This window comes from Mytilus galloprovincialis, chromosome 7, assembly GCF_965363235.1.
Source record: "Mytilus galloprovincialis chromosome 7, xbMytGall1.hap1.1, whole genome shotgun sequence".
NCBI lineage: Eukaryota > Metazoa > Mollusca > Bivalvia > Mytilida > Mytilidae > Mytilus > Mytilus galloprovincialis.
In genome coordinates, this window is record NC_134844.1 from 57226329 (window position 1) to 57240031 (window position 13703).

Here is a 13703-nt window from a genome sequence, read left to right on the forward strand (position 1 = left end):
ACAAATTCAGGACAAGAGTTATCGTACAATACAATAGAAATGTAAGTTCTGAAAATAAACAGGTACAAAGTTGTAACTGGCACTGGAATAAGGAGCGGCAGATTTTTAAGATACAGACATTAAATGTCCCTATTCTGGCCGGACTTGGCGGCGTTTATGCACATTCCACAACAACAACAAAAAAAAAAAAAAAAAAAAAAAAAAACACAAAACGAAAACGTCTTCATCATGGGATTTATTTGTGGAGGGGCTAATTGCTGGTGATCATGATTATATCTCAGTCAACCCTTTAACCCAACCACGCAATAAATAACAGCATAAAACTGAGTAAAAATAATTAAATGATATTCTGTATAGCAAATCATAATTTAAGTGGATTACAATTAGATTGCTGACTGTAGAATTTCAGCATGTTATAAATAGCAAAATAAGATAGAATGTCTGGTAACTATTATATAACAAAACTAAGAAATGGCCTTGGTAGGACCTTCGTTTTTCTCAAACCAAGGACAGCTGTCAGCTTGATGCGACAAAAGACGTGTTGGGTCAAGATATCTTTTGTTATTGTTTCAACAACATGTATTATTTGCTAATATGTAAGTATATAACGCTATTTTCAGATGTTTTTTAAAATTTATTTTAACATACATGTATTTCGAATGGTAATAACGGACATGACGGTTGTTTAGCTTGTGGTAAATTACAGCTAACAGGGTTTAACGGCCGGTCTGAACAAGACCAAAGTGACCATATTCCAATACATCATTTTATCATAAAAGTGAAACATTCTGAGAGCTCTGTGACGAAATTGCATCTTCGTTATTATGACAAGCATAACACAACCAGATGCAGATATAATTTGCACATGTGTAATGATGCATATACAAATGTATGTAATTCTTAGCTTTTTTCTAAAACGTATAAAAAATAACATGTGACCCCTTCTGCAAAAAAATGTGAAAATTTGAATATTCAACAAACTTTATTTCAATAGCAATGTGTAAGTCTTCACAACATTTTGCTCTTTAATAATATATTTTATATAAACGTTTTCAGAGTTTATAATATTGACAGGGGGCATGTTATCTTTTGTGAAGCTGTCACATTTATTCAAAAAAAAAAATTCAATACGCAGGTATTGGTGAATGCGATGCACACCATGCTTCATGTTTGTCATTATAGAACGCTTCTATCATCATTAATGTAATACTTGCTACTGGACTAGGATTAATCTGTTAATGAAACAGCTATCAATCATTTATTTACTAAACCATGTATAAAGATGTAGGATTAGAAGGAGTGCCGTTTATAGTTAAAATACTGCAATTTAATTGTGTTAATCTTGTTTTTTTCAAGTTCAGTAGCTTTATTTATAGACGAATACTGGTAATCATAAAACATAATCTCTATAGGGCTTGTATATCGTCTTTGGATCGTGAATTTAAATCCACTGTTGGGATATATATACGAACTTAGTATTATTTTTCATCAAATGCAAACAATAAAAAGATTAATTTCCCTGTCCTTATCTGGTATTTTAAAAGACTTGATAAAACTGTGTGTAAAATAAATAGTACGTACAATGTAGGGTATAATCAATAAAAAGAATAAATAAAAGTTTACACAAGTTAATACAAAGAGGAAGTGTATATGTACATATAGTTTGACTTCGATAGATACACGTGGTAATTATTTTTTCACATTCATATCATGAAAGATAAATGTTTGATTTTCTATATTAGCATTGACAATACATATCGATTTCAGTGGCCTAATTAGAGATTATTAAACCCATTTGACCCTATAACATTACAGACGACGACTTGTAGCTATCATCAGACATATCAATTAAAGGTTAATTAAGTAAAAAACTTACCTGAAAAAACATCAATACAGAAAAAGACTGAAATTAATATATAAATATCCATTGATTAAAACTGATCGCGTTTTATACACTTGTCATTTCTATTTTCTCTATCATGTTTCAAAATGAAAGTGAACTTTGCTTATCCGTGTAAGTAAAACGTTTAATCATAGGTAAATATAGGATACACCTACATATTTACAGGTGTAAACATATTTGACAGTTTTCGTTGTACGGTATGTGCTTAATATGCGGCACAAATGCGGAATTCCGGATGTTAAGTTGACTTAGCCTTGATTATATAGCTTATCAGTCGGCTATTTGTTTACTTTTGTAAATGATCTAATCGATTATGTGAACTCGTAACAGATGCAATTGAGGGTTGGAAAGGCCATCTATCATAGTCTATTTCTAATTTGACATTTCACTTGTCAATTTAAGCAATTTAGAATGTTTCCCCCCAAACGAGATAACAAAAAAAAAAAATACTTTAATCGTTTGACATATAAAAGTGAAAAGAGGTTCAACACAAAACAAAAAAGTAGTCAAAAAAAAAAAAAAAAAAAAAAAAAAACACGATCTTGCATGCAGTATAATTTAAAATGAAAATGTATAAACAGACACGTTGAAAGGAAAACATACGGAAGCGTATTAGCGCCACACATTTTTTTTTTTATTTTTCTTCCTATGTTTGCGTTATAACGCAAACCTTTGCGTTATAACGCAAACCTTTGCGATATAACGCAAACCTTTTGCGTTATAACGCAAACATCTTTATTTCAATTATTCATTAAGTTTTGTATATATGTCCGTCTGTCATTCATTTCGGATGTGATTTACTAGTAGATAAAAAAAGAAACATACATACAAGGCCAAATCATTATAATAAATATGCATAGGAATAATGGAATAATTGAAGTGCAATTATACATAAATTAAGACTGATTTGTGCATCAGAAAAGTATATAATTTAACAAGAAAATAGATATAGTATATAGTCATATTAAAATTGAAAGATCAAAAATAATGTCATACAATTGTGAAACCTCCAAGTCAAATAGACAAAATGATCTTTCTGCTTTAAAATGAATTATTAATAAGGAAACATTTTTTTTAAATCTCAGAATATGATCAAGATTCTTTGATAGAAAGTCATTGAATTTTCATTTCAATATAATGAAGTATTTTTAAGATGCTTAGGTAGCAATTTGAATAGAGAGAACATAATTTTATTAATAAAACATCTTCATTCTATACATTTATTGCCAAAGGGTAGCTTGTTTGAATGTAACCTACTTTACACTGTTCTCAAACGAGAGCTTACTTTGGAAGTATATTTATATTCGGTTATAGCTATATTAGCAGGGTTGATTTTTTTCTTAGGTATAACCTCAATTTACTCAATTTTCTTTGTAATATATATACTAGTAGTAACTTGGATATCGTTTTTGGGGACCTTTATAGTTTGTTGTTTAGTGTGAACCAATGCTCCGTCTTGAAGACCGTAATTCGGCCTATGATGGTTTACTTTTACGAATAGTGACTTAGATGGAGAGTTTTCTTATTGGCACTCATACCACATCTTCTTATATTATTCTGCTCATTATTAGTCATTGATATGATCTAATTTTTCAAGCAGTTTACTTTGCAATTACTACAAAGGTGATAAATTTTATTATATCCAGCCTCCTCCATTAATAACTACTGTTTCCTTTGAATCTTAAATAAGAAATAAGATAAAACAAATGTTTGCGTTATATCGCAAAGGTTTGCGTTATAACGCAAAGGTTTGCGTTATATCGCAAAGGTTTGCGTTGTAACGCAAAGGTTTGCGTTATAACGCAAAGGTTTGCGTTGTAACGCAAAGGCTTGCGTTATAACGCAAAGGTTTGCGTTACAACGCAAAAGGTTTGCGTTATAACGCAAAGGTTTGCGTTATAACGCAAAGGTTTGCGTTATATCGCAAAGGTTTGCGTTATATCGCAAAGGTTTGCGTTAAAACGCAAAGGTTTGCGTTATATCGCAAAGGTTTGCGTTAAACGCAAAGGTTTGCGTTATAACGCAAAGGTTTGCGTTATAACGCAAAGGTTTGCGTTATAACGCAAACATAGGAAGAAAAATAAAAAAAAAAAAATGTGTGACGCTAATACGCTTCCGTAAAAACATTCAATTATAGACAACCCTAAATTTTTAAAGTAAATATTTTTTAAGGTATAGAGGAACGAAGAAAAACGTTAAAAATAAAAACAAATAAACTACATTTTTAATTCGATCCGGAATTCAAGTATGAAGAACCAATCATCAAAGAAAACATGTAAAATTATATCAAAATGTAAAACCGTGATTGAAAAGGACTCGACTCTTGAAAATGACCAATAATCACCAATGGAATCTGACTCGAGTTAACCGTCGCACTTGACTAAAAAGTGTTTTTTCCCTATACATGTACATTATATCATCTTTGCTTTTGAATTGGAAAACTCCATAATTATGTTCTATAAATTATGAAATGGTAAAGTACATCAATAAATCTGTCATTGCATGCTGATAAGTCGACAGATAATTTTACACATGTACTTAAAACACAACAGCTGTCATTTATGATACTTAAACACAAACTGGATATGCATATACATTGGTTAGTATGACTAGTTTTTGTATACCATTTGTCTGTCCTGTCCCGCTTTGTATTACTAGTACACAGTCCTTTTTCAAACGGTGACATACCTGTATTTATCTTGCGTTCTGAATAAATCTTGACAATTCTTTGAACATTAATAAATAACAGATCAAAGTAAAACAAATTTAATAAAATGGAAAATTATTTTATATTCATACCTAAATTTTTTAATGATACAATAAGTGATAAACACAAAAGAAAGTTAAAATGTCAATACCACCAAACATTTAAGAACCAAAAAAACAAAACACAAATCTTCTGTGAGTACGTATTTTCTTTAAAACCACGCAAATGATGATGACGCTGGACATTAGGCTCTGCTTAACGGTTAGCGGAAAATTAATATGCATATATATGCAGGACAAGAACATGCAAATGTACCCTGCTTTGTACTAAACCGACACGCTGAGCTAGATTTTTAACTTGAAAGTACACACTGTAACTGTCATCAGAGAGACATGTCACCTTACCAGAACACATTATTCTGTCACCGAGCCGACTAGTCTTTGATCTTAATCCTGATACTGCGTATTTGTATTTGTTTTGCCCTGGGGCTAAGTATGGTTAAGATCGACGACCTCCAGTACTCGAGTCGAACAAGCTACCATGAGACCACCATTGACAATCGTAGTGTTTGGGGTTTTTGACAGTCTAGTATATAATAAATTTAATTTGAAAGCAACACAGTGAGTCACTTTTCATGACATGGGTTTCCTATTCACACGAACACCTAAAAAATTAAATCATATTTTGTTCTGAAAAGAAATACACGCGGTTTTTATTACATACGACTTAAAAATAAGTTTTATCTTTTTAAATTTAGATTAATGATGAGTACTAGCATGAAGAATTTGTTCTGTAATAGAATAATTAAAACCTATGAATCAGTAAAACGCCTGGTATTTATCAGCTCACACTTTGTACATAGAATAACAATTTCATCTAAAAAAAGTTCCCCAAGTGGGTTAGTCTCTTTTCATATACCACTTTGATGCGGGTTTTTTTTTTTTTGGGGGGGGTGGGGGGGGGGGTGGGATGCAGGACGACATACTCGTGTTAGATTAAACTGGTTTATTGAAAGGCATATTAACCTCTTGTTAGTTAGGATAGATCACAGAAGCACCTATAGTTGTGTTTAAATTATCTGTTTCATATTGCATGTGCATGAGGTTAAGACAGTATAAGTGGTCAAACCGAGGGTCAAACAAGTGCCCACTTCATTTTTCTTGTGATATTATCAGGTTAAAAACACTAAAGATAAAAAAAAATCAAGCGCTTTCATGTAGAGTTCAGCGATCATATCTTCGTCCATTAGTCAAACTCAAGAGTCCACTTCGGTTAATTTGGTTAAATCGATATTGAACATTTTTTAAAGTCGTCCCTACATAGATTATTGAATATCTTTTAATATATCTGTCATATGTCTCATATCAGTTCAAAACGTGTTTTATAGAATATTTACCTGGTTTTATACGTCTAGATCAGAACGCGTGGGATGTAAAAAACAAATGTTTATTTGTTACCAGCTTTATTTTTTATGCAAAAACTGCCAAAAGTCACGCATATTTGGTTACACAGAGCATTTTTATGTTTATCACCGATAAAACTGGTCATTATATAACCGGACGAACATATAGTAAGTGGCTTGAACGCCAGCAGTTTATTAGTATTCTATGAGTCAACAACTATATCAGCTAATTATTACATTTCTTAAGGTGGTACCTAACACTACAGGGAGATAACTCTGTAAAATCAGCTAAACGTTTTAATTGTGTTGTGTTGTAAAGGAAATATTAAGCTTCTCAATGATCAAAATTGGTGTTTGTCAAACTGCTATAATAACCAGTGTAATTTTTCTGATAAAATGGTTGGTTTAGAATATTTGAAATTTTTATTTTTTTGTTAAAGGGTCAAAGTAAATACTTTGTCAACATTTTATGAAAATTAAACGAGCTAAATTAATTTTAGTGAAAGTGTTGGGAACCACCTTAATTGAGAAAAGACTATGTAGACAATTGTAAACCTGTATAGTATTTACAAATGTAAAACATTTTTGATAGTTTTTTATTGTACAGTGTGTGCTTACACGAAACGTACCAAACGCAGAGTTTCAGATGTGATATGTGATAACATGTGATACTTTTATAAGTACATGATCTTATCGATTACGTGAACTCTTAACAGATTCACCAAAAGTGCGAAAGAACATTTTTTTATGATGTTTTTTTTAATTTAAATACATATATGTCACATATCAAACTAAGTTTTTTTCGAACTAAGATCAAAATTAGAAATATGATTTATCTTCGGACACAAAAATAGAAAATAAAAAAGACGTTTTAAAAAAAAACTAGCCCTACATGAGGCTATCAACTAAAGGTGAAAATGTGACAGTCAGGTTAACAGGAACAGTTTTAACAGACATGCAACCCCAAATGTTTAAAGCGCTATAGATTGTTTAGTTATACACGAATGCAGAAGAAAGGAAGACATTACGGTAAACACAAATTAAATAACAAAAATTTAACCCAATCCAGGACTTTGGAGTGCAAAATCAATCATAAAAAAACGTTGGGTATTATCTAGGAAAAACAGCTAGAGCAAATGTTATTTTCTTGACAAAAAGGAGACCCTGATTGAACTTGACTTTACTCTTGGAAATAACCTATGGAATTTGACTAGACTTAACTGTTGCGCCTGGCTAAAAATTGCTTGTACATTTTTTTAAACAATATATTACCTTTGTTTTCTTGCATAGAATATTTCATATTTTATATAAATTATATAATGGTTAAGTATAGGAATGAATCTGTCATTGCATGCTGATTAAGCGACATATACTATGACATGACAAATAACAGTTGTCGTAATAGATGCTAAAACACAAACCGAGCCTGTATACAGGAGCGGATCCAGGATTTAAGGTAAAAGGGGGGGGGTGGGGGGGGGGGGGGCGCAATATGAAATTGTCGTCGAAATTATTGAAAAATTCTTCCAGAGAAGTTGCAATTTTAGTTTAAGAAATTTAAGTTTCAAGCTAAAACCGAATAAATCCGAGCTAAATATTACACTCCTTAATTGCTAAAGGACTATGTTAAAAGTAAAATAACAAAAATACCGAACTTCCAAGGAAAATTCTTAACAGAAAGTGACCAATCAGAAATCATTTCAAAATCAATAGCAAAAACACATCAACCGAATGGATAACAACTGTCATACTCCTGACTCAGTACATGCATTACATTATTGCAAACCTGTTTATTTAGAGTATATTTACAGAATCTGATGTTAATATTTTTGTCCGTTTTCAATATACAGTGTATTCTTACTAGGCGGCACAAATGGGGAATTCCGGATGTTACATTGATTTGAGGTGTGAGACCACAAGTTCACTGCTTCCAATTTAAAACGTGTGGAAACATTTCCCTACTCGGACAAACCATTTTGCTTATTATTTGATTGTTTACTTAAACCAACCAGCATATTTAAAGACAGAACCTTTAAGTGAATGAGAATCATATGTAGACATTTTGAGTAAAAACTTACTAGTCTATAAATTTGCGTTTAGAAATTGAGGATTGATGCTCTCCATAGTATACAAACTAAGGATTTATAAAAAAATCAGGATTTATTTGTTGTAGTAAAAAATCACCGCAAAAAGAGATTTTGATTTTTTTGTCCGACACCTTCAGTCTTGACTAGAGCCTATCACGTAGATGTTTGTTTACTTTTTTACATAAGATAATCGATAACGTCAACTCTTAACAGATACTACAGAAGGGTGAAAGAATAATTTATCATGGTGTGTTTATTTAAAAGACTCCAATATGTCACATATTAATCTAAATTGTTTTTTTAACTATGATAACACAAATTTTCTGTAAATCATTACTAAAAGTGAGAATAAATTAGACGTTTAGAAAATAGCTAACCCTGCAGTAGGCTATCAATTAAGGAGGCTATCAACAACAGATGAAAAAGTGACAGTAAGGTCAAAAGAAGTTGTTAAACAGACAACCAACCATATGGAACTTTGTTAACCTAATATCAAATATGCATGGTCACCACGCGGTTCTTTTCAGAAACCATATTCTTGAAATGTATAGCAGGTAGGCTAAGAATATGTATCCTGTATTGCACTAGATCAATGCACTGAACAAGATTTTCAAAATGCTAGTTAACAAGGTACCATTATGCAGGAAGACTTGTCACATTACCCGTATACATTTGTCTGACTTCGAGCAAACCATGCTCTTTTCCCCTTATGACGCGTGCCTAGCAGGGACAGAGCTTATACCAATTTTAAAGTTTTTGTTTTTACCTGGTCGAAGTTAAAACTTACTACTTCAAGCATCAAGAGGAGAATATGCTACCACTAGTATTTAATGTATTTCTTATCAATGCAACACTTTTGATGACATTGGTTTTCCTTACACCCACAACAATGAAATGAGATAGTATTTTACTCTTTAAAGAACTACACACGATTTGTATTAGACATAACAAGTAAATGTAAGTCTTCTTTATTAAAATTTGGATTACTGAAGAGTACTAGTATACAGAATATATTCTGTAATTCAATAATTACTACCTTTGAATTATTAAAACGCCTATTTCAGCTCACACATTGTATTTATAATAACAGTTAAATTTGAAAATTGCCGAGGTTTTATGCGGTTTCTTTTGGTGGGAAACAGAACAACATAATCACGATAGAACTGGTTTATAGGCCAATATACAACTGTACAAACATATAGAAAGCATATAGAATATTTTTTTTTGTACAGAAATAAAGGCAACAGTAGTATACCGTTGTTTAAAACTCATAAATCGATAGAAAAAAATCCGGGTTACAAGCTAAAACTGAGGGAAACGCATTAAATATAAGAGGAGAACAACGACACGACATTAAAATGTAACACACAGAAACGAACAAAGCAAAATCCGATGAGAATAACACATATAACATCAAAACTAAATACATGAATTTGAGATAGAAAAGTACTGTGGCACGTCTTATAATAATGTGAATTCACACTCAAAAATAAGAGGAAAAAAACGACACAAAAGAAACACAACGTTAAATTGTAACATACAGAAACGAACTATAATATAAAAATGGCCATTGTTCAAACTTGGTACAGGCCATTTGGTAGAAAGAAATGCCTACCCTCCCGCTTTAATGACAATGTTAAATATAACATCAAAATGACAACACAACATTACAGGACTACAATACAAATAAATAGGAGAACATATTAGACAAAGAAACACAGGAATAATAGCTAACAAGAAGGTACCAGGTTTAAAATTTAATACGCCAGAAGTGCGTTTCGTCCACACAAGACTTACTAGTGACGCCTAGGTACAAAAGTTCGAAAGCCAAAACAAGTACAAAGTGGAACAGCACTGAGGACCAAAAGTCCAAAAAAGTTGTGCCAAATACGGCTAGGATGTTCTGCTTGGGATAAGAACATCCTTTATTATTTAGAATAATTTATACTTTTGCAAACAGTAATTTTTATAAAATGACTATATAAAAGATATACATGATATTGCTGAAGAATTAACTTATTACAGAAAAAAAACCTACATTACATAAACCAACATAATCCAACAAAAAAAATAAAAAAAATTGACACACCCGAGTTAGTCAAGGCCTCAACGCAAAAAGTCACATTTTAAATTGTAAAAAAAGGACATAAAATGACGTCACATTTGAATTTCTAAAATAGCACACAAAAAATGACTCACATTTTAATGACTAAAACTATTTATCAAACAATAAGATAGAATAAGAAATGATTTAAGATTATGTTTGTAGTAAATACTGATATTACATTTAATAACAATAAAAATTGAAATACTTATTTTAAATCAAACTGAGGTAGCAATTAGTCGTTAGTTTTTTTTTTCGATTGAATTGTTTTAAATTTGACATTTCGGGGCCTTGTATAGATAACTGTACGGTATGGACTTTGTCCATTGTTAAATGCCGTACGGTGATAATAGTTGTTAATTTCTTTGTCATTTAGTCTCTTGTTGAGAGTTGTCTCATTGGCAATCATACCACATCTTCTTTTTTATATGGACAAGATATTATTGCATTGCCAGCATTTAACTTGTATACGACACGATAATTCGAGAAAACTATAAGATTTCCTTAATTAATTAAACACGATGTTTTCATTACTATGTGTGCCTACTTCACGGCAAAAATGCTTAATTCTGCCATGTAAGTGTGAGCATTGCTGAGAGCTTATCACTTACTAGTTGTTTGTTTACTTTTTTTATATGATCTAATCTCTCTATTACGTGAACTCTTAACAGATAGTACAGAAGTGTGAAAGAACACGTTATCATGGAGTGTTTTTATTTTCAAATCTTGAATATGTCACATATCAATCTAGATTTTTTCCGAAATTAAGATTACAAAAAACATGTTTCAGTTGTTTCACTCAAAACGAGAGAAAAAAAATCTACAGGAGGCTTTCAACCCTAGATGAAAAAGTGACAATAAGGTCAAAAGGAGGTGGTATAACAGACAAACCCACATGTTTAAAGTGTTGACTTGTTGAGTTCTAGATGAATAAAGTAGAATACAGTCATTAAGATAAACAAAATTAAATTTAATCTGATCCAGAATTTAAGAGTGCAATGTCAATCATCAAAAACTGTAGAATCTTATCAAGAAAACACGATAGCAAATGTTATTATCAAGACTAAATCAAGGAAAATGAAACCCTGCTTTGTCTGGACTTGACTCTTGGAAATGACAAATGGAATCTGACTGGACTTATTCGTTTCACCACTATAGCAAATATTTTTCTAATAACAAAACGTAAAGCCCTGCGTTAACAAGACTTGACTCTTTATATAACACTATATCACCTTTATTCTTTTAAATTTCAAAAATCTTTATGTATTATGCATTATGAATTAGTTAAGGAAAGAAAAAAATGTGTCATTTCAAGCTGATAAAACGACAGATAATTCTTCTTAAAAACTAGCAGTTGTCGTAACATAAACGATCAAACTGAGTATGCATTTACATTTCAAAGGTTAGAGATTCCGTGTTGTTTGTGTTGTTTCTGCCATGGCGGTCGAGTTACATGAAACTTTCTGGTCAGGCCGGGTATATTGAAATGACGGATAACAAATACTCCAATAATCGGTAGTCTTGTTGTCAACGAAATATGCAAGTAATTTCACTAATCTATTTATTAAAATTCCATTCCAGGACACTATTTACAATATATACAGTTTACAAAATGTATAGTTCAAATATTCATTGAAACATTTATTTCACACGGTATCATAAACGGATTTTATTACACTCCGTATAAAATCGGCAACAGTGTCCAATACTGTGCACACACAAAAACCCACGCATAGTGTCCAATACTATGCGGACAAAACCACGCAACAGTGTCCAATACTGTGCGGACAAAACCACACAACAGTGACCAATACTGTGCGGACAAAAACCACGCATCAGTGTCCAATACTGAGCGAACAAAAACCACGCATCAGTGTCCAATACTGAGCGGACAAAAACCACGCAACAGTGTCCAATACTGTGCGGACAAAATATAAAGTAATAATAATAATTCCGAATCTATCAGTAATCTGCTAAGATGTATCTAGAAATATAGTGGGCAGAATAACAAAAATCTGAACCTTCATCATCATCATCATCTCCAAATATTCTCCAAATATTCTCCAATTGACCTAAATTATCTCCAAATATTCTCCAATTCTTTGTTTACAAAAATAAAACATATAAATCATATAAAAGTATTTACTACGTGACCTAGAGAACATGCTATGTTAATCTCTTATCGCAGGATAGCCATTTGACTTAATGACTTTAACAGACGATAACCAAAACGTTAATATGACAAAATTAATTACAGTGGACATAAAATTACACGTGTACATTTCCGTCCCGTCTCGCTATATATCAATAGCAGCATGTCGTTTAATACATGTATTTGTCTAGCGCATGAATAAATCTTGAAAAATCAAAGACAACATTTTGAAGGTATCTGAACAAAAATGTGTACCAAACACTGTCAGTACATACGATTCATTAATTTCTAAATATGATTGTATGCTAGGTATACTGATAAGTTTTCTACTTTAAAATCATTTGACTTACATTAACACCAGTTACATAACTGTCTTGTATTTCAGTATTATCTGATTATTAAAACTGCACGTGTCGTTAAGATGGTGAAATGTTTCACACGAAGATGGAGATAAATCAACCAAATGTGTTTGAAGTCTACAGCAAAATGGAAATCGTAGAAACCATAGTAGTTTAAGTACTTCTCGGTGCATTCAACTTTATTTTTTTTGTAGTAATAAGCTATAGCTTTCAAAGTCTGATGAATGTGAAGTTAAGCATACTATTTTGTATACTGAACCATCGGAATAATAAAAATAGGGGGCAGTACACTATCATCACACTTATCAGTTATCTTTAGATTTATTTGACCTATTGCATACCTACATTTGTCTGGTATTACAATGTGGTATATGTACTTTCTTCAATTCTATGGAAATATATCCCTTTCCAAACCAATTGTATAAAACAATTTAATCAACGTGTGGTTGCCGGTGATCTCAGAAGATGATTGACTTAGTCAAAGGGTCAAAACCTTTCTCAGCTCCCTGAATTGATGAACATGTTCTAACAGGTGTTAATGAAATTGACAACTTCCTGGAAAGTGGAAGGCACTCGCAGGGGATTTTGACTTAGAAAAAAAAGAAAAAATATCTTTTAATCATTAGAGAAACAGATTATTACATAGTAACGCATGGATTATCGGATTTCTCCAACCTCGATAATTTAACTATAAATTTTAAAGTCCTCGCAGAGGCTCGGACTTCAAAATTGATAATTTAACTATCTCGATTGGATAAATCCGGTAATCCACTTGTATCAATGTAATAATCTATATACATATAACATTAAATAACTCTAATTTGTTTCATTCTGAATTAATGCAGAATATCAAGAGTCAATTATTTAATGATGTGATTACAGCATGTGAATCAGTAATAAAGACCACGTGGTAACTATCAGCTAATACATTATATTTTGAAGAATGAAATTAAACTTGAACTTGTGGGGTTTCCTCAAGTGGTACATAT

General features: G+C 31.6%; 1 protein-coding gene across 3 annotated transcripts in view; it reads right to left on the reverse strand.

Moving 5' to 3' along the window:
- Positions 1–13703, reverse strand: part of LOC143083357 (uncharacterized) — a 141133-nt gene that overhangs the window by 30563 nt on the left and 96867 nt on the right. Inside the window, exon 1 of one of the 3 annotated variants that reach the window (XM_076259612.1) lies at positions 1877–2129. The exons of the other annotated variants lie outside the window; for them this stretch is intronic. Coding sequence (XP_076115727.1) covers positions 1877–1928 — 52 coding nt within the window. The 5' untranslated portion in view covers positions 1929–2129. Of the gene's footprint in view, positions 1–1876; positions 2130–13703 lie in introns of those variants that run through there. 3 annotated transcript variants of the gene reach the window in all.